The sequence below is a fragment of the Mustela nigripes genome, chromosome 2 (assembly GCF_022355385.1).
Source record: "Mustela nigripes isolate SB6536 chromosome 2, MUSNIG.SB6536, whole genome shotgun sequence".
NCBI classification, from domain to species: domain Eukaryota; kingdom Metazoa; phylum Chordata; class Mammalia; order Carnivora; family Mustelidae; genus Mustela; species Mustela nigripes.
The window spans coordinates 62,635,329-62,653,741 of NC_081558.1; the positions used below are offsets into that span (position 1 = coordinate 62,635,329).

The following is an 18,413-nucleotide window of genomic DNA, read 5'->3' on the forward strand; positions in this document are numbered from 1 at the left end:
TCAAAACCCTCACTTGAAAACAATGGAGTAGTAGTAGACAGAATAAATCTTATAGTAGTAGTACATATAGTAGACAGAATAAATATATACATATATTAGATAGGATAAATCTTAAGGGTCCATCTTGATATATTTTACATGTTTATACCCAGATCAAGATGTAGAACATTTCCGGTACTTAAGCAGTTCCCCTCATGCCCCTGCCTGTTGATAGCCTTTCAAAATTAACCACTAATCCGACCTTCAACACCACTGCTAATCTTGCTGTCTCTGAACTTCATGTGTGTACTTTGGCTCCAGCTTTTTTCAGGCATCATTATGTCTGTGAGATCCATTCTTGCTGCCATATGTGGTAGTACTGTTCGTTATTCTGTAATATTCCCGGGTGTAGTTACACCACAACGGTCTACCAGTTCTCCTGCTGATGGCGACCGGACTGTTCCCAGATTTTAGCTATAGGAAGATTATTGTAAACCTTCTCAACCACGTGTTTTGGGGGACATAAATACCCATTTCTCTTGGGGATATACCTGGGAGTGGAACTGCTGGGTCACAGGGTTCAGAGATGTTTAATTTCAGCGGATCCTGCCCGAGAGTTTTCCATAGCGCTTGTAGGAGGACCATCACTCTTGATTAGACTCATACGAGCTGGGGAAATGTTTTACTTTGTGCTTGGTGGGTTGCAAAGGTTTTCCCTTTGCCAGGCAGTGGAATTTGAAATGTAAATTTAACACTTTGATTGAAACCTCAGGCTGAAAAGTGGGAGTTGACCACAGTCCTCGTGACTTTATACGCCAATTGATTGAAACCAGATTTGGGAAATAATAAATGCCAAAGAGAAAACTGGCCTCTCATCTCAGACTTGCCTTCCTAGTGAGGACCACCCATGTGAACCCAACTAGTAAGCAAATTCTTACCAAGACTTTTCTTCCAGACTTGGTGAAAAAGGCAAATATTGTATGGAAGATATTTTCTTGCTCTTGAGGGATGATGCAGGGGGTTGGGTTTTTCTGGAAAGAGCAGTTTCCCTTCTCTTGGCTCACCTGAAAGTGAAAGGAAATCTGTCAGAGTGTTCTGCCCCAAGAACGAATCACGAGGCTGGAACCCCTTATTCTAGGGGCGATAACCAAGTCAGCTCCTCCCCCTATCTGTTCTCCAGTGGAGAGTATGGTGTTGAAGGACAGAGTGGTAGCATCAACCAGGCCAAACAATCCAAAGTCCTTAAATAATTGAGATGAGATGGTACACAGCATGCAGCTGAGATGTGACTAGGAGATAGTAAGACTCCAGAAACAAAACAAACCCCATACTTCACAATTTCCAAAGCACATTTATAAGCCTCCTTGTAGCTACTCTCTGAGATGACCTTTCATGCTCTTTGGGTGAGAAAGCTGAGACTCAGGTTGTCACTGGCCAATAATCACAGAGCCCAGAACCCAGGTCTTCTGAAGCCAAGCCCTCATGCACGGTCCACTGCCAGAGGTTTTCAAACTGTGTTCCACGGAACTCCCCAGGTGCTGTAAAACCCCATAGTTGTCTCCCTAAAGAGGAGAAGAGGCATCTAGCAGGACTTCTCTGGGCCCCATTCTCTGCTCCAATGAGAGCCGCAACCACATTTACTGTCACTTAAAATGAGGGTTAGGCTACCAAAAAAAAAAAAAGTTGGGCTGCTACCCAATCGAGCCATGCAGGAGCTTATATGCCCGTGAGCTCTTGGTGAGTTATCTGATCTTGCTTCAGATGGCAACAGTGCTGAGCAACAACATGGAAAACGAAACACCCCGAAACAACAGCTTATGGTCTCCCATGTTGGTTTCTTTGAGAACAACACTATTTTGATGCCTACATTGAGGAAATGTTGAAAAAACCAAGGCTTCTTTATATACCTCATCAGACCACACCAGTTTTAGCTGAGGACTAGACAAAACTTCAGGTCAAGTGGTAAGATCCGTATTTAGTAATTCATAATTTAGGATTGTGTTTGTAACCCCATTTCTAGCCAGAATCATCTGTTTAAATCAAACACTCTTATTTTTAATGCCCTTGAGGAAAATATAGTGTGTTTGAATTTATTCAAGAGTGTTTCAGCTTCCCATTCATGGTAGGGAGCAAAACTTAAAAATTTTTACTTAAAGAATCTTCCTACTTAAGCCAACAGTGCTAATTTTTTCATAATGAACTCTAAAATAAGACCTCCAGGTTTGCTGCATTAATCTAGACTCTATCTTTGGTCTAAACACATATGCCAGGATTTACTGTATATACCTAAAAACAACAAGTAAGATGAAGGTCTACTTCCTCAAATTATTAGGAAAGAGAGTGTTGCCTTTACCAATCTCTCCTAGTTTAGAGTTATTCTTTAAGACTATATTATAATTGGGACTGTCTCAATTACTTTATTTATTTATTTTTTCTTAAAGATTGTGTTTATCTATTTGAGAGAGAGCGAGCACGCAAACACAAGCGAGAGGGGTGCCAGAGACAGAGGGAGAAGCAGGCTCCCCGCTGAGCAGGGAGCCCGATGCGGGACTCCATCACAGGACCCTGGGATCATGACCTGAGCTGAAGGCAGACGTTTAACGACTGAGCCACACAGGCGCCCCTCAATTACTTTATTTGAACCACAAAACCTGGGAAGACACAGCAGCTGAAATGGTCTCAATCAATGCTGGTTTTGGCTGCTTTTCGAGGTGATGGGAGGAAAATAATGGGATTTAACACAGCTTTGGGGATTATTCCTCAGGTGCAAGTGTGTCAAATTGTGATAAATATTTTAAAGCTCATTTTAGAAAGCAAAACACAGGTCGCTTATATGGTGAGGATCACGGGTAATCAAAAGACAAATGAGAAAAACCACTGCAATGTTATGCAGATAGGCACTTCTGTTTTGCCATAAAATTTCAGCAAGAATCTTGGATTCAAAATGTACTGCATTCCAAATTAATTAGACAAATTTAATTTAAGATGATATGCTTTGAAAAACAACTGAAAAGTAGCTTCGTCGTGATAGATGCTGATCTCAAAGGAGATATATTTGCATAACATCTTTTTGGGAGATGTGTGAATGAGAAGAGCAATATAGATGAATATGTTATTCTTACATAATTTTAAGTATACAATGGCATGGTTAGGTTAAATATTATAAGTAGAATTCTTTTTAAAGATTTTATTTATTTAACTGAGAGCGTCACAGGGAGAGAGGGAACATAAGCAGGCGAGGGGGAGAGGGAGAAGCAGGCTTCCCGCCAAGCCTGAGGAGGGGCTATGTCCCAGGATCCTGGGATCATGACCTGAGCTGAAGGGAGACGCTTAACAACTGAGCCACCCAGGCGTGCCTATAAGTAGATATTATTTAATTCATATTTCTAATTACTTTTATGGAGGTAAAATTTACATTCACAAACATGCACAGATCTTAAGGGTGTAGGCTGGCGAAATGTGACAAATGAAATCACCCAAGTCACCGCCATCCCAGTGAATGTACAGAATCTATCATTTACTCCAGAAAGTTCCCTCTGGCCTCTTACGAGTCCATTCCCATCCCCTACCTCCAAGACAAACACACTTCTCACTCCTACTAAGTCAGCCAAAAAAGTGTTATGTGTACCTCATCAGGGAAGTGGGGGATTGTGTTATTTGGGGGTTACCCTCTGTTTAGTCACGTAGGGCACATCGAGGATGGAGAACATTTTGTTCACCGGGCATTTGAGAACTTGAATGTGTTGTGCTCATGTTCTTGATTCCAATCATGTTTCGCTCTGAACCATCCTCCACTTTCCCTGTTTGCCGTCTGGGGTGAACTCTTGCTGAAAGGCTACTGGAAAAATGGTCCTTGGGCAGCCTTGGGGTGTGCACATTCCTCTTGTTGAGATGACTGGGCCTGACCACACAAACACATTGATCTGGGCTTAGAGAAACAGAATCTCTGAGTCTTGCCGGATGCGTTCATCTTTAATTAAAATCAGGGATGGGGGCAGAATTCCTCCTGGCTCTGCAAACTGATGCTTCTGGTCTCTAGGCTGGGAGAGGAAGTGTGGAACGGAGCCCCAGCTCAGCCGGTCTCGCTAACCTGGGGTGCGAGGAGGCTGGCGCTGTGAAGACCCCCACACAGATGGTCAGGAAGCTGGGATGGAGAAAGCAAGGGGGTGAGCAGTGGCCAAAGTCCCACTGTGTGCCCGATGGAGCAGAGATGTGGCTCAGAGCTTCCCTTGCCTCTTTCCCCTGGAGTCTCGGGGGCCAGTGAACGGGGCCGACAGTGATGTCATGTGATCCCCTGTGATGCTTGATCTGCCCCATTGGAATCTGGAGAAGGGAAGTGGAGACTGAGTCTGTGGGGAATGAGTGAATGAGATTCTCAGCCAGTTGTGCTCCTGACTCTGGTTACACAGGAATCACTTCAGTGGGGCGGGGGGGGGGGGGGGGGGGGGGGGGAGGGGGTTTTGGGGGGGGGGGGGGGGGGAGGGGGAAATGACATTTTTCTGCGAGGTTTCAGGGACGTCCTCTTTCAAAGGGAGACCGAAGATTGCTTGGTGCTGCGTGGGTCTGGTTCTGAACCTGTTTATCCTGCTGCAGACTCTCCCTCAGCTAGAACTGAGCAGCTCAGGCTCTGGCCGGGCCATGGAAGGGAAGGATTTTTCTATGTTGGATAGGAATGAATGCGACAGTTGCGATAACACCAAAACACACCCCACGTGTGTGGCCCTTTCTGTGGGCAGGTTCTGAGTGGTTTACACGTAGTAGGTCATGCAGTCCTTGCCCCAGAGATGAGGGCTGTTACTATCCCCATTTTACAGTTGGAGAAGCAGAGGGCAAGGGGAGACCAGTTGACTGCCCGAGGTCACCCAGTTAGCGGACCATCCAGCTCCAGAGCTGGTGTTTATAACCACTTTCCTGGTTCTCAGATACAGAGGCTGTGAATGGGGTTGGGGCAGGAGTCACGGACCAGCAAAGGTGGAGGGAAACCATATCTTCTTGTTCCCATCTGGGCCAAAGGAAGGGACCACTCAGCTAGAATCCTCCGTTCTGACCCATGCGGCCAGAAAAAAACCCCTGGCTAGAGCATGGGAGATAAAAGTGCCTGCTGGCTGGGGGGGGGGGCAGGCTGCTCCCTGCTGTCTGGGGTTGGAAGGGGAACAGAGCATCCTGGAATGTGGTTTCTGGGAGGCAGCCTGCAGATCACGCAGTTCCTTGGCCTCAGCTGACAGATAATGAACCAGAACCCCCAAGTTCCAGGAGCCATCCAAGGTCATGTGACTGGATGTTGGCAGCAAGATGCACCCAGTGAAGGAATCCTGTGGCACAGATGGCCTCGATGAACACTTGACTGTCCTGGGCTTCAGCCCCAGTTCTGCCTCCTGAGAGCTGGGCCAGTTTGGGTCTCTAGGGCTCCAGCTGCCTCGTGTAAAATGAGGATGGCGGGTCTGAGTGGCCCCTAAGGTGGTCCTCACCTGCTAATTCCTACTCTGAGAACTATCTGTGCATTTTCTAAGAGCACAGGACCACCCAGTCTCACATTACATAGATAAGCAATGACTGATCACCCTCAGCTTGGTTCTAACAATCTTCTTTGCCTAAAATCAAGGAGAAGTATTATTTTCTTCTTGCATTACAGGCAATCCAACACCACAGCGCTCATGTCCAACAACTTCGTTTCTGTGGCTGGCCAAGGACTCCGTGCCGTTACCCCTCGCTCAACTCTGCCCACTCACTTCTCATTAATTTCCCACACTATCTGAGCCCGAATGCTTCCCATGACATGGCTGCTTATCTTCCAGGACCTCTGGGAGCTGGAAGAGGTCCATATCCATCGGAATGTGAATCAAAGGACTTCACCAAACATACACACAAAGGACAGGAGAATGCGGGACACAATGTCGAGGCTGGATTCTGCCAAGGAACTGAGGGTTTTCTGCTGGCTTTTGGTCTTCTCCACTCTCCTGTCCTGACTCCAAAGAAAACATTGTGCAAGTCAGAAAGGAAGAGATGGTGGTGATTTGGGAAATTGTCAGGAGCCCAAGGAGATAAGGACATCACTTGGTGGCAGGGTCCCTGTCAGCCTCGGTCAGCAAGGTTCATGGTCAGAAGCCACCAAAGTCCCAGGCCTATCCAAGGACAACGTGCTCAGTACAGTCTAGGTGGCCTGGCAAAACCTCACTTCATAAAATACGGGGTTCAAAACATGAATTGGGGTGATTCCATGGTATGATACCACAAAAGAGAATCCATCTTTTGCATGTTGCCATTCAAAGAAACATCTAGGGCTTTAACTAAAGATGTTCTGGGCTGTGGTGGTCTGATGCAGGGGCTGGAGGAAACAAACCATTTGTGGCCTGAGGATAGGGGCCTATATAAGGTACCTCAGAGTTGTTTGCTGACCTAGAGTTAGAGAAAGACACATGCCTCCCCTGGGGTCCCAGAACAGAGCAGCCCTAATACAGTCTTTGTCCGTGGGCCTGAAGACTGGAGGGATGGAGAAGTCCATTGATCTGTTTTCTGAGTCTCATTCCCCAAGTGTATCACCCTGGAAACCAATTCCAGCTGCTTAAGGCCCTGTCCCTGTATGGAGTTCACATACAAACAGGAATACTACTAGCTCATGCTGGTACTATTCTAAGAGCTAGGACGTGCACTGAATCTTACTCTGCCATGAGTAAGGTGAACGTATCATTTATTGTCCAAACCAGGACCTTTTTGAGAGTGAACCAGGTAGACTGGTAAGATAGAGACCAATGTCAGGAATGTGCCAGGCAAACTGGAACTTCTTGTCTCCTTAATTTTCACCCTTATTTTACCGATCAGAAGACTGAGGCCCAGAGAGGGTAAGTAGCCAGTCATGTACCTAGATATTTTGACTGTGGAAGGAGTGTCACCTCTGAAGCTCTCCCTGGATGCCCCTTCCTGGTCCCCCTTCCCTGGGTGCTGACTGCAAGCCACCTGTCCCCCATGTACTTGGACCCTCGTCTCATTGTCCATCCACTCACAACCCTCAGAGCAGCGGCCCTGCTACCACCATGACTCTTGTCTACAAATTTCTCCCTCCCCCAGCAGTGGGTTTGTCGTCACCTGCGCTCAGGACTCGGGGGCGGTGGCGCTTCCCACAGCTCTTGGAAGATAAAGAGAACCAGAGAGCCAAGTGAGGAGGGGAAGGTAATTCCAGGCAGGGAGGAACAGCACAGAGGTTCAAACAGTAGACTTGACCTGGGGAGAACCCAAGAGTTCAACATGGCTCAGGTACACAATGAATGCTGGGTACTAGCGGTCCGAAAGCAGGCAGGAGAGGTGGGCTGGATACAGAGGAGGGTCTTTCAGGTGAATCTTAGATTAAGTGGAGGGGGGAGGGCAGCTGCCCAGATGGCAATGAACACATCTCACGTGAAGGACCTACTTCTCACTTGGGGTATGTGCAATTGCTGGTACGTGTTTAGCAGGCTAAGGCATAGACGTCTCCCTTCTACCAGCAACAGCCTCTGGCTGGCTGGGGTCCAGGGATGGGAAAGGTCACCGGAGTCTCCCTGGATTGATGGACTGCCTTGAACACAGTACATAGCCAACAGAAGAGAAATGGAGGATTCAATGAGCAGGGGAATAAAGTGACAATGAGCTCCCCCTGCCCCCCGAACGATGTTTGGAGTCTTTACCAATGGGGGTCTTAAGGGAAGTTTGATTTAAAAACTATGTTTGTTAAATTGACTTGGATTAAAGAGGGCACAGGCTCATTTTCAAGTAACATGTGTTTCATGTTAACTTGCATTTATCTATTAATCACTGACTCTGTGTTCTCTGTTACATCCTTGGGCTGCTTTTCCATATCGTATTACACTCATCACAGCTGACAGCAACTGGGTAAACACAACCTGTCCCCTGACTTGCCACCTGCTCCTTGAGTCACACACCCCTTGGGTTTGAAAACCCAGAGAATGTTTTCAGTGCCTTCTTTGCTAATTCAATTACTTACTGCCTCATCTGGGAACCCAGTATCAGAAGAGAATAAGCTCCCTTCTCCCACAGGAGGCCAGACCTTTAGCATAGAGGTTTTGATGAAATTAATTTCAGGACTTCAAGGATTTAAATAAAAACAATACTCATAAAATGATTGAGAGGTGACACCAACTGGCTAATTAGGTTGGCCCAAGATGTTTACTCACAGAAAGATAAATAAGAACTATAAACTGTGATAAACAGTCTTTACCAGTCTGACAGAGCTCCTTAGGCTATGACTTAGGTTAAATCACATTGCTCTGATTCACTATTAAGTGGTTCTTGGCATTGACTGAAGAAAGGGAAGTGAGGATAATATTTTACTAATAAATCCTAAAACAAATATTTTCATGTTTTATCAGTCATTTCGTGTCTTTGTAATAATACAGACCCAGAATAATACAGTAGGGGTAGCTGCTCTAAGGCCCCATATAATTACTCTGATTTTTCACCTGCAATGGCACTGCTTAACATAAGGACAGCGAAACCAATGACAATTCTGAGTACTTCCTCCCAATGGGTATGCCTAGCTTTAGGTTACTAATGTATCTGAAAGGCTGGCATTTTTTTTTGTGTGCAGGCATCATTTCATGTAAAGGAAGGAGTTCTCAAAAGCGTCCTCCAGTAGGCCCTCTGGGGACACGTGTTCTCTTGCTATGGCTGCATTTATTAGATGTATCACTTGATAATTATCCCCTTATCAAAAACTAAAGGGGCGCCTCGGTGGCTCAGTGAGTTGAGGGACCGTCCGACTCCTGGTTTCGGCTCAGGTCACCTTCTCAGTGTTGTGAGATCGAGACCCGTGTCCGCTCGGCGCTCAGCCTGAGTCTCCTTGAGATCCTCTCTCTCCTTCAGCCCTTTCCCCTTGCTTTGTGAAAAGGGCCCCATTGTTTATCAGTTCAGCGAGTTCTGCTTTCCAGTTATTTACCTCTGTGTGTAGCTAGAGACCTCAATGTGTCCATACAGACAAAAAGCAAGACACTTTGGTGATCACGACAATACGAGGTAAGTTAACAAGAGGCTCTGTCTTTGGCCAGTCCCTCCCAACCTCGATCCTCACTCAGATGAAGAGCATGCTCTGTTCCTGAACTGAAAAAGGGGAAATAAGAGCAGAACAGCCCACCTCCAAACCAGCAGAGTTGGGGATGGAGCCGGAAGAGCAAGGAGTCGAAGAACGGCCTGCTGTCATTTAATTCCCAGACGGGCAAAGTCAGTAACGTTAAAAAGCCCGAGAAGATTGTAACTTTCACTTGCGAGGTCTCCTCTCTCATTGAAAATTATCTTCTAAATAAAATGCTTGCTTCCTCGCAGCCCCTCCCCCAGCCCTTTAGGCCACCACCACTGTGAAAGGTCAGGGTGTTTCTGAGACCAAAACTGAAACAGGAAAGAAAGGGGCAAAGCCTCAGAATCAATCTTCCAGAGCAAAGGGAAAGCACAATCCATTGTACAGTTCTGACTTCTGTATGAGTCTGCTGTTACTTCATAAAATATTTCACTTTTATGGTAAAAGCCAATGATTTTTCCCCTTCGGCAGCACTAGGGTTTGGCAAAACAGTGGCGTGCCCTCCCCGCGGCCCCCCCTCCTTTTCCTCTGGGTGTAGCCGGTCAGCCCGCTGGAAAGTCAAGAGTGCAGGTTGCCACGAGGCTGCCCTGGGAAAGAGAATTCATTTACATTTAATCAGAGAAAGCCCAGTCTCGTGGCTGAGGCCCAATTCTCAAGTGTGGGGATGGTCTTTCCCTGGAGTTAAAGGAATACAGATGGGAAGTAGCTTCAGAGAAGCATTGACACAAAAGAATTTCCAGATGCGGTCAGATTCTCTTTAGTGAAACAGGGAGACATAAATATGTTATCTGAGCACTTGACGTGTGTGCCAAAAATGTTTTCCTTCCACAGATAATGAAGCATTTTGGAGACAGAACAGTCTGTTGATCTGGGTAATAAATGGCCAGTAGCCCCCGCTGTGGGACACAACACAGCCCTTGGAACCGTATCAGTTTATTTAGATCCTGGGTCTAGCTTAGACCCGGCTTATGGCAAAGAACAGAGCTCCTCTCCATCTCCCATTAAAGGATAAAGTAATGTACCTATTGATTCACTGAGCTATGACTGCATTTATTAGATGTATCACTTGATAATTACTCCCTTATCAAAGACTAAAGGGGCGCCTCGGTGGCTCAGTCAGTTGAGGGACCGTCCAACTCCTGGTTTCGGCTCAGGTCACCATCTCAGGGCTGTGAGGTCGAGACCCGTGTCCGCTCGGCGCTCAGCCTGAGTCTCCTTGAGATCCTCTCTCTCCCTCTGCGCTTTCCCTGCTTGCACGTGAGCACTCTCTCAAATAAACAAATAAAACCCTTTAAAAAAGTGTAAAGACCCATCGTTTTCTGATGGCTGTCTCACGTGCAGCCATCGGTCTAACCTCTCAACACAACTTTCTGAGAGTACCGCCATCAGGGCAGTGAAAAGAAAGCTTCAGCCTAGAGTTTTAAGACTTGGTGAGGGGTCTGAAATACGCTGTCGCTCCTCAGTTTGGATCACTAAGGAGAAGTGAGGAAAGCGGGCTCGTGGACGGCTGGGGAGAGCATACCTCCCAGCATCTAACAAGGTCGAGAAAGTTCCTTGGGGTCGGAAAAAACATGGAGTGTTTGTCAGAGAGAGGAGTTTTCCTGTTTTTGTGCTTCTGAAGCATCCACAATGAGTCCTGGACAGGTTAAATGAGAACCACGTGTTTCTGGGCAACGACTGATGAGCTCTGTTTATACTCAGCGAGACTTCCTGTTAGCAACTTCTGTAACAAGCCCTCGCCCAGCAATAACAGGGCTCTGTGTCCTGTTGCTTTTAAGGAACAAGGGGAGGTAAACTGCATAATCACTGACTTTAAAGGCTCTTCCATGTCAAGGACCAGAGCAACCCCACAGCGAAGCGTGGTCATTCCAACTGGCAACGAAGCGTTCATGCTTCCAGATGTCACAGCGGCTGGCCGTGAGCACAGGACCCCAGGTTCCTTGATAAGCTGGCGCCTCAGTCAGCAGGGAGATGTCACTGCTGGCTTGATTCATGCATCTGTCCACATGGGTCAGAGGGCGGCCTCTGGGCCACACTGTGTGTGGACAACCCAGGTCGAACCTCATCCCCACCGTCCAGACAGTGTGTGTTGAATGTGAGCTGTGCAAGGAAACACACACTTTCTCCCTCTAGCCAAAACTAAAATTGACCCAAGAGCCCAGGAACGTAACTCTCTCTCCAAAGTTCAATCAGCCATCTCCCCCATTTTTAAGTGTTTGGCTTCTGGAAAAAAAAAATTGAAGCCAACTTCATCCTGACTCATTCCAAAACTTGACTATTCAGCTCATACTTACACATACGCAGAAGGAAGAGAAAGAAAAAAAATGGTTTGAGGCCACTGCTGAGAGCAGCGGGCTTGATTCTGTGTGTGTGTGTGTGTGTGTGTGTGTGCGCGCGTGTGTGTGCACGTGTGTGTGTGTGTGTGTGTGTATGCGTGCGCGTGTGTGTGTATGTGTGAAGGAGAATGTTTTCATGATGTCGCTGACCAAAGCTTTGGAGTTCAAGTTTGCTCTTAGAAGCCTTTGTTTCTGTTACATGATTCAGCCCCTTATTTCAAAGTTTTACCTTTTTAGTACTTATTCCCGCATTGAAATTAAGGCAACTTTTGCTATAGGTTAAGGGAAGCTGCTGAAACAACCTAGACATGGGATTTCAACTCAATATAAATCTCCTGAATCCCTAGGACATACGAGGTGCTTATTTGATATGCTGTGGGGTGTGCAGGTGTTTAAGGACACACACCCTACATGAAGGCAGAAAGAAATACTTGTGTTGATTTTAACAGAGCGGGCATGGCCAATTCTTTCATTTGTCTGAGCACGTACTATGGCTAGGCATCGAATGCTGGGGATACCCAGGAAACAAAGCAGCCATGACTTTACTGTCACAATGTTCTCAATCTTGTGGAAGAAGACAGACAATGAAAAATAGTAATTGCAGACAGTGGCAAGTGCTATGAAGAAAATAACACAGGAAAATGGGATCTAGTTGATGGAGGTTTGCAATATTAGCTTAGGTGGTCAGGAAGACCTCAATGAAAAGGTGAACTTTAGGCTCAGACCCCCCACTAAGAGATGCAGCCTGCCACGCAAAGATCTGGGGGAAGAGTGCTCTTTGCAGAGGCAGATACAAAGGCCCTGGGGCAGGACCACCCAGAAAGATATCTGAGAGGGTATGATAGAAGAGAGGATGTGTGAGACTTCAGTCTTGAGGAATGAGTGGGCTTTCCACAGCCAGAGGGAAGGAAGAAACCAGGTCAGGAAGCCCAGGGAAGTGCATGGTGGGTGGATTGCCAGCCTTCATGGTCCAGAGTGGCTGGTGAACAAGGTCAGAGGCAAAGGATATTGGAGGAAATGGCCTGAAAAGGTGGATGGGAGGTCATGCTGGGTTTTAGACCACATAGTTTGACATTAAGATCTCCTTGCTGGGGTGCCTGAATCATTTAGTTGGTTAAGTGTCCAACTCTTGATTTCAGCTAAGGTCATGATCTCAGGGTCATGAGATCGCTTAAGAGTCTATCTCTCCATTTTCCCCTACCCCCTTCTCCCTTGCCTCAAGAAAAAAAAAATTCCTTGCCAATCTTTTTACAGAGAAAACCCGGGGATTACACACCAGGTTGCTTTAAAGTACCAGACCTAGCTTGTGTACAAGTTAAGTTTTGGGCTCCAGCAAGCTTGCTGCAAGGTAGACTTCTTGTTGCCATTACCCTCTAAGTATAACTAAGTCATGAAGCCCAGGACTTCTCTTCTGCAAAATGTGCTTTGGCCACCAGCAGCTTTAAAAACCAGTGTGACTGTCCACTGCTCTGTCTTTGCAGAGGCAGATACAAAGGCCCTGGGGCAGGACCACCCAGAAAGATATCTGAGAGGGTATGATGGTAGAGAGGATGTGTGAGACTTCAGTCTTGAGACTTCAGTCTTGACCACTAAGTGGTCCACTTTGTGGCAGAAAACTCCCCTAGGGTGAGTCCTAATGACATACACACAGAGGCTCCTGGATGTCCAGTGTGGACACTGCACAGGGGCTGGGGTTTCACAGGAGAGAAACCAAGCAGGGATCAAAGCAAGGAGAGAGAATTCTCAGGAAACACAGGCTTGCTAAAGCCTTTATACACAAGGACCACATGACAACTTCCTGAGACAGCTCGGGTTCCCCATCCTGAATGAAGGTCTCAGCAACCACTCTTGAAAACTACAAACTTTCCCCTCCTCACCCCCTGGTCTCCTTTGTTGTCCTCACAGCACTTATCATCATGTAATATGCTGTTCTATTTTACTTATTAGTTTTCTCTACCAGAACATAAGCTACATGAGAGCTGGAAATTATTATTTTTTTGTCTGCCTTTTTTTTTTTTTTTTTAACCCTGCAGCCAAAACCCAGTCTTGGCATATGGTGGGTGCAAAGCATTTGCTGAATGACTGAATGAACATGTGGATAAAAGATTGCCTACAACAGCCTTGCATGGCAAAGACTGTTATCACCATTTTATAGTTGGGGAAAGAAGCTTGGAGTGATTTAAGTAATATGCTTTAGGCCAGGGCTTCTCAATATTAATGTGTAAATACATCATTAACTGGGGATATTGTTAAAATGCAGATTCTGATTCAGCGGCTCTGGGTTGAGCCTGAAATTCAGCATTTCTACATTTCTAATGCTCAGGTGATGCAGTGCTGTTGGACAGCTCATGTCTGGAGAAAAAGATGTCATGAGGCCTTGCAGGTGGCTGTACAGTCTAGTGGTTAAGAGTGAATACTAACTTAGCCACTTACCAACTCCATGACCTTGGCATCTCCCCCTGCCTTTGCTTCCTGGCCAAATTCTCTTGAAGATTAAATGAATTTGTCCAGGTAAGCTACTTGTTACTGTGCCTCATCTGTAACAAGTTCTTAATAAAAATATATTATTATTACTACTTTTTAAAAAAACTGAATCTAACAGCTTCCTCTCAGAATCCTAGTGGAATATTATTTTCTATTTCACCAAAATAGAGAAAGCTTACATTTATGCTGAGAACAATGACAGCTACATCTACTATTGAAAAGTTAGAAATTTCTGCTGGATACATATTTATGTGAGAATTTTGAGACAGGTTCCTAAAAGTGGAATTGTTGGTATTCATATTTTAAATTCCGATAGTTACTGTCAAATTGGCTTTTACACCAACAGTATTTAAGGGTGCCCATTTCTCCTCATCTTAACCAACAATGGATATTAACAATCTTTTGGATTTTACGAGTTTAATTGGGTGTGGACCTTATTTTCATTTCAGTTTACATTTCTCTGATTACCAGTGATGCTAAGTTTGTCATTTATTTGTATTTGTTTTTTTACATGTTTATTTGCCATTAAAGTTTTTGTGAATTGCCTGTTCATATCCTTTCACCCATTTTTATAATTTTTGGTCTTTTCCTTATTGCTCTGAAGAAGACATTTACATATCTGTCTGTTAGCTATGTAGCAAATACATTATCCTAAATATCTTTTAGTTTGTTTGTAACATCTTATGATCACACAAAAGTTTAACACTTTTATAGATTTAATCTTTCAATCTTTTCTCTGTAGGTTCTGGGTTTTATGACTTGCTTAGGAAGAAGAGCTTTCCCATCCAAAGATTATGAAAATATTCAGTACTTTCCACTATTACTTTTTATACATCACCTTCAAATACACCTATTTTTTTTCCTAGTGAGGAAGAGGTTTTCTGTAATTCCCTGCCAAGTGGATAGCCAATTGTCTTCATATCAATTACTGTGCAGAAGTCTATGTGACTCCACTGTCTGGGGCAATTCTTTCATATTTTTTTCTGTCCCTTTCTTGCTATCCTCTCCTTCTGGAACTCCAATTATGTGTCTTTTTATGTCTATACTTTACGGTGTCTCATAGGTCTCTGAAGCTTTGCTCATTTTTATTATTTTTTTTTTTCTGTTCTTCACATTTGATGGTCTGCACTGATCTATCTTCACTGATCTTTGTCAGCTACTGAGAGCCCCTCTCATGAATTCTTTTTTTTTTTTTTAAAGATTTTATTTATTTATATGACAGACAGAGATCACAAGTAGGCAGATAGGCAGGCAGAGAGAGGTGGAAGCAGACTCCCTGCTGAGCAGGACCCAGGACCCTGGGATCATGACCTGAGCTGAAGGCAGAGGCTTTAACCCACTGAGCCACCCAAGCGCCCCACCTCTCATGAATTCTACTCTCAACTCCAGAATTTCTATTTGGCTTTTTTTTTTTTTTTTTTTTTTTTTACCATTTCCATCTTTTATTGATATTCTCTATCCGACGAGTCATTGTCATCACACTTTCCTTTAATTCTTTAGACATGGTTTCATTTAGTTCTCTAAGCACATTTGTAATAGCTGCTTTGAAGTCCTTGATGACTAAATCCAACAACATCCGGGTTCCTCAGAGCAGTTTCAACTGATTTCTTTTCTCTCCCTGCACACTGTTTACCTTGTTCTGAATTCTTTGCATGTTTCATAATTTTTTTTTGTAAAAAAAATTTGTAAAAAAACCCCAAAACTGAAGGTTTTACTCAATTGTTGTGGCCACTCTGTATTATTTCCCCTGCTTTGGGAGGTGGTAGTTGTTTGTTTTGCTTTGCCTCTTGGTTTAGTGTCTTGCTTGGACTAATTCTGTGGAGTCTGTTTCTCCGGGTGTGTGGTATCTCTGCTCAGTATTTCTTTATTTTTAATTTTTTTATTTGATTTTTAAAATTTGTTTTTTTGACAGAGAGAGAGAGAGAGAGAGAGAGAGACAGCAAGAAAGGGAACACAAGCAGGCAGAGGGAGAGGGAGAAGCAGGCTTCCTACAGAGCAGAAAGCCAGATGTGGGGCTTGATCCCGGGATCTCGGAATCATGATCTGAGCCAAAGGTAGATGCTTAATGACTGAGCCATCCAGATGCCCCTATACTTGTCTTATTTTTAAGCCTGGTTTCCTAGGGGTTGTCCTGGGTCAACAAAGCTTAGTGATCAGCCAACTATTGGCCAGAGGTGGTGCATAAACACCTTGGTCCAGTAAGGCTTTGGTCCTTAGCCAATGGATCAGTGTGTGGCTTGGGGAAGGCATTTAAAGGTCAGGCAATGTATAAGTGTCCCCCAGCTTTTACTCTCTGCATTCATGAGTCCTCACTTTTAATTAGTTGATTATTTCAGGTTTCCCAGGGAATAATAACATTGTTTGCCATAGGGATACTATTGTTCTTTTTTTTTTTTTACAATAAAGGTCATTCATTTCTTTTTATTGTTAAGACCTCTAACACTACTAAATCAAAGAGACAAAAGCAGGAATTCATGTCTTGTTCCTCATTTAGGTAGGACAGCTTCTAACATCTCAGTATCAGGTTTCTATCCTGTAGATTGTATAGGCTTCTGAGAGAGGACTTTTGTCAAGTTGAGGAAGTTTCCTTCCATATCTTCCTTACCAGGAATTTAAAAAATACCATAAATGTATATTAAACTTAATTTTTGTCTTTTTGGAAGTCCTCATCCTCATAATCATCCTGTTATTTCACTCTTAATTCTTTTCACATTAATAATGAGCAATGTTAATGTCATAAAGAATCAACAGCATTCATGGATGACACTGTACTTTACTCAAAAAATATTTTTCTAACAGGAATGGCTTTGCAAACATTTATTTAGAACTTCTGTATCTGTTTTCAGAGTGAGTATGGCCTGCAGTTTTCTGCTCTGGGTAAATGCCCACTCTTATTTCTGGTTAATGACCAGAGTAAGTTAATCTCCTAGGATGGGTTTTTCATCTTGCTCTACTCTCTGGAAGAGCTTATATAACACAGAAATTATACATTCCCTGACTGCTCAGTAGAACTCTGTATAGTTACTTGGGCCTGGTGCCTTTTAAAGATATAGGTCTTTGGTTACTTTTATGTTTTTTTTTTCCCTAAGGTAATTGGTTTAGTTAGATTTTTCATTTCATGCATTTCTTTGAGTTTTTGTTTTTAAATGGGAATTAAATTGTGAAAAGTAATAGAATTTAACAAATCTTCTCCATATGATTGTAGTTTATGATTACTAGTGTTTTTTTTTATCCTTTCTTTTTATATCTTGATCAAGTTTGCTATAGGTTTGTCTGTTGTGTTAGACAAAATACCCCAGCTTTTGGTTTTATTGATGTGAAATACTTTTGTTATTGTTCTTTTTATTTTCTGTCATGACTTCCACTTTAACAATATCCTCACTTTACTCTTTTAGAGTCCAGTTTATTTATCCCTTTTCTAGCTTTTATGTTCGTAATTTATTCCCCATTTTTCAGACTTTCTTGTTTTCTATGTATATGTAGCGGTATTTTCCTTGGTGTGGATTGTATCTTCCTCCCTTTGGTTTTGGAATGAATAAATTTACTATCCTTCATTTTTGTTCATCCTTTTCTCTTTGATTTCTTCTTTATCTAGAAAGTTAATTCAAATGATGTTCAAAAATTCCCAAGTGGTTATGTTTTTGGTTGGCTGTTTGTCTAACTTTTGTTGTTAGCTTCCAAGTTTTCACACTGTGGTCTCAGAGGGTGGCCTGTAGTGTTTGACTTTAACAATCTATTGAGGTTTGCTTTTGTGAAGGGATACATGGGTAATTTGTGAATGTTCACCTAAGTTTAAAAAGAATGCACATTCCCTATTTACAACCTAAAAACTACAAGTTGCTCCATAAACATTAGCTTCTTCAATCCTCACAATGTGTGGTAGGTATGAGCCCATTTGACAGATGAGGAAAATAAACTTGAAGAGTTTAGGTAATTTCCTCAAGGTTACCAAAAGCTGGTAAGCAGGGGACTACTATTAAAATCCAGACATGCTGCCTCACTCTGTCTTGGTGTCTGTCTCTCTAAGAGATCACAATTGATAGTTCCATTATTTAAATACCCATTATTTTATGCCTACTTGTCTGATGATACTTGAGGAAAGTGTATAAATTTTCCTGTAATGATTGTGACTGTCAGTTACTCCTTATATTTCTACCAGGCACTGCTTTATATGTTTTATAGCTGTATGGTTGTAATATAAACAAACATAAAAGTTTGTTTATATTACAAATTATCAGCAGACTGGGTCTTTAGTCACTTTGAAATGCATTTTTTGGCCCTGTTTAATGATGTTTTCTGTTTCAATTCTACTTTGTTTGCCATTAATATTGTTTACTTGCTTTCTGTTAGTGTTTCCTTTTTTTTTTTTTTTTAAATATCTTAAGGGTCATTTTTAAAAGCTGTATCGCTTATAAGTAACTTATGTTTGGATTTTAAAAAATCTAATCTGACAGTCTGTCATTTACTAGGGCATTTATTTCATTCACAGTTATTTTGTTTGGACTTATTCTTGCCATCTTATTATATATAAATATGTGTATGTGTATTTTATT

The 18,413-nt window shown here is 43.5% G+C and overlaps 1 protein-coding gene across 4 annotated transcripts in view; it reads right to left on the reverse strand.

Annotated features, from left to right (window-relative positions):
• ITGA9 (integrin subunit alpha 9) overlaps window positions 1-18,413 on the reverse strand; it is a 326,717-nt gene that overhangs the window by 36,493 nt on the left and 271,811 nt on the right. For 3 of the 4 annotated variants that reach the window (XM_059390567.1, XM_059390568.1, XM_059390570.1), the window contains one exon: window positions 918-1,043. The exons of the other annotated variant lie outside the window; for it this stretch is intronic. In XM_059390567.1, coding sequence (XP_059246550.1) covers window positions 918-1,043 — 126 coding nt within the window. The remainder of the gene's footprint in view (window positions 1-917; window positions 1,044-18,413) is intronic. 4 annotated transcript variants of the gene reach the window in all.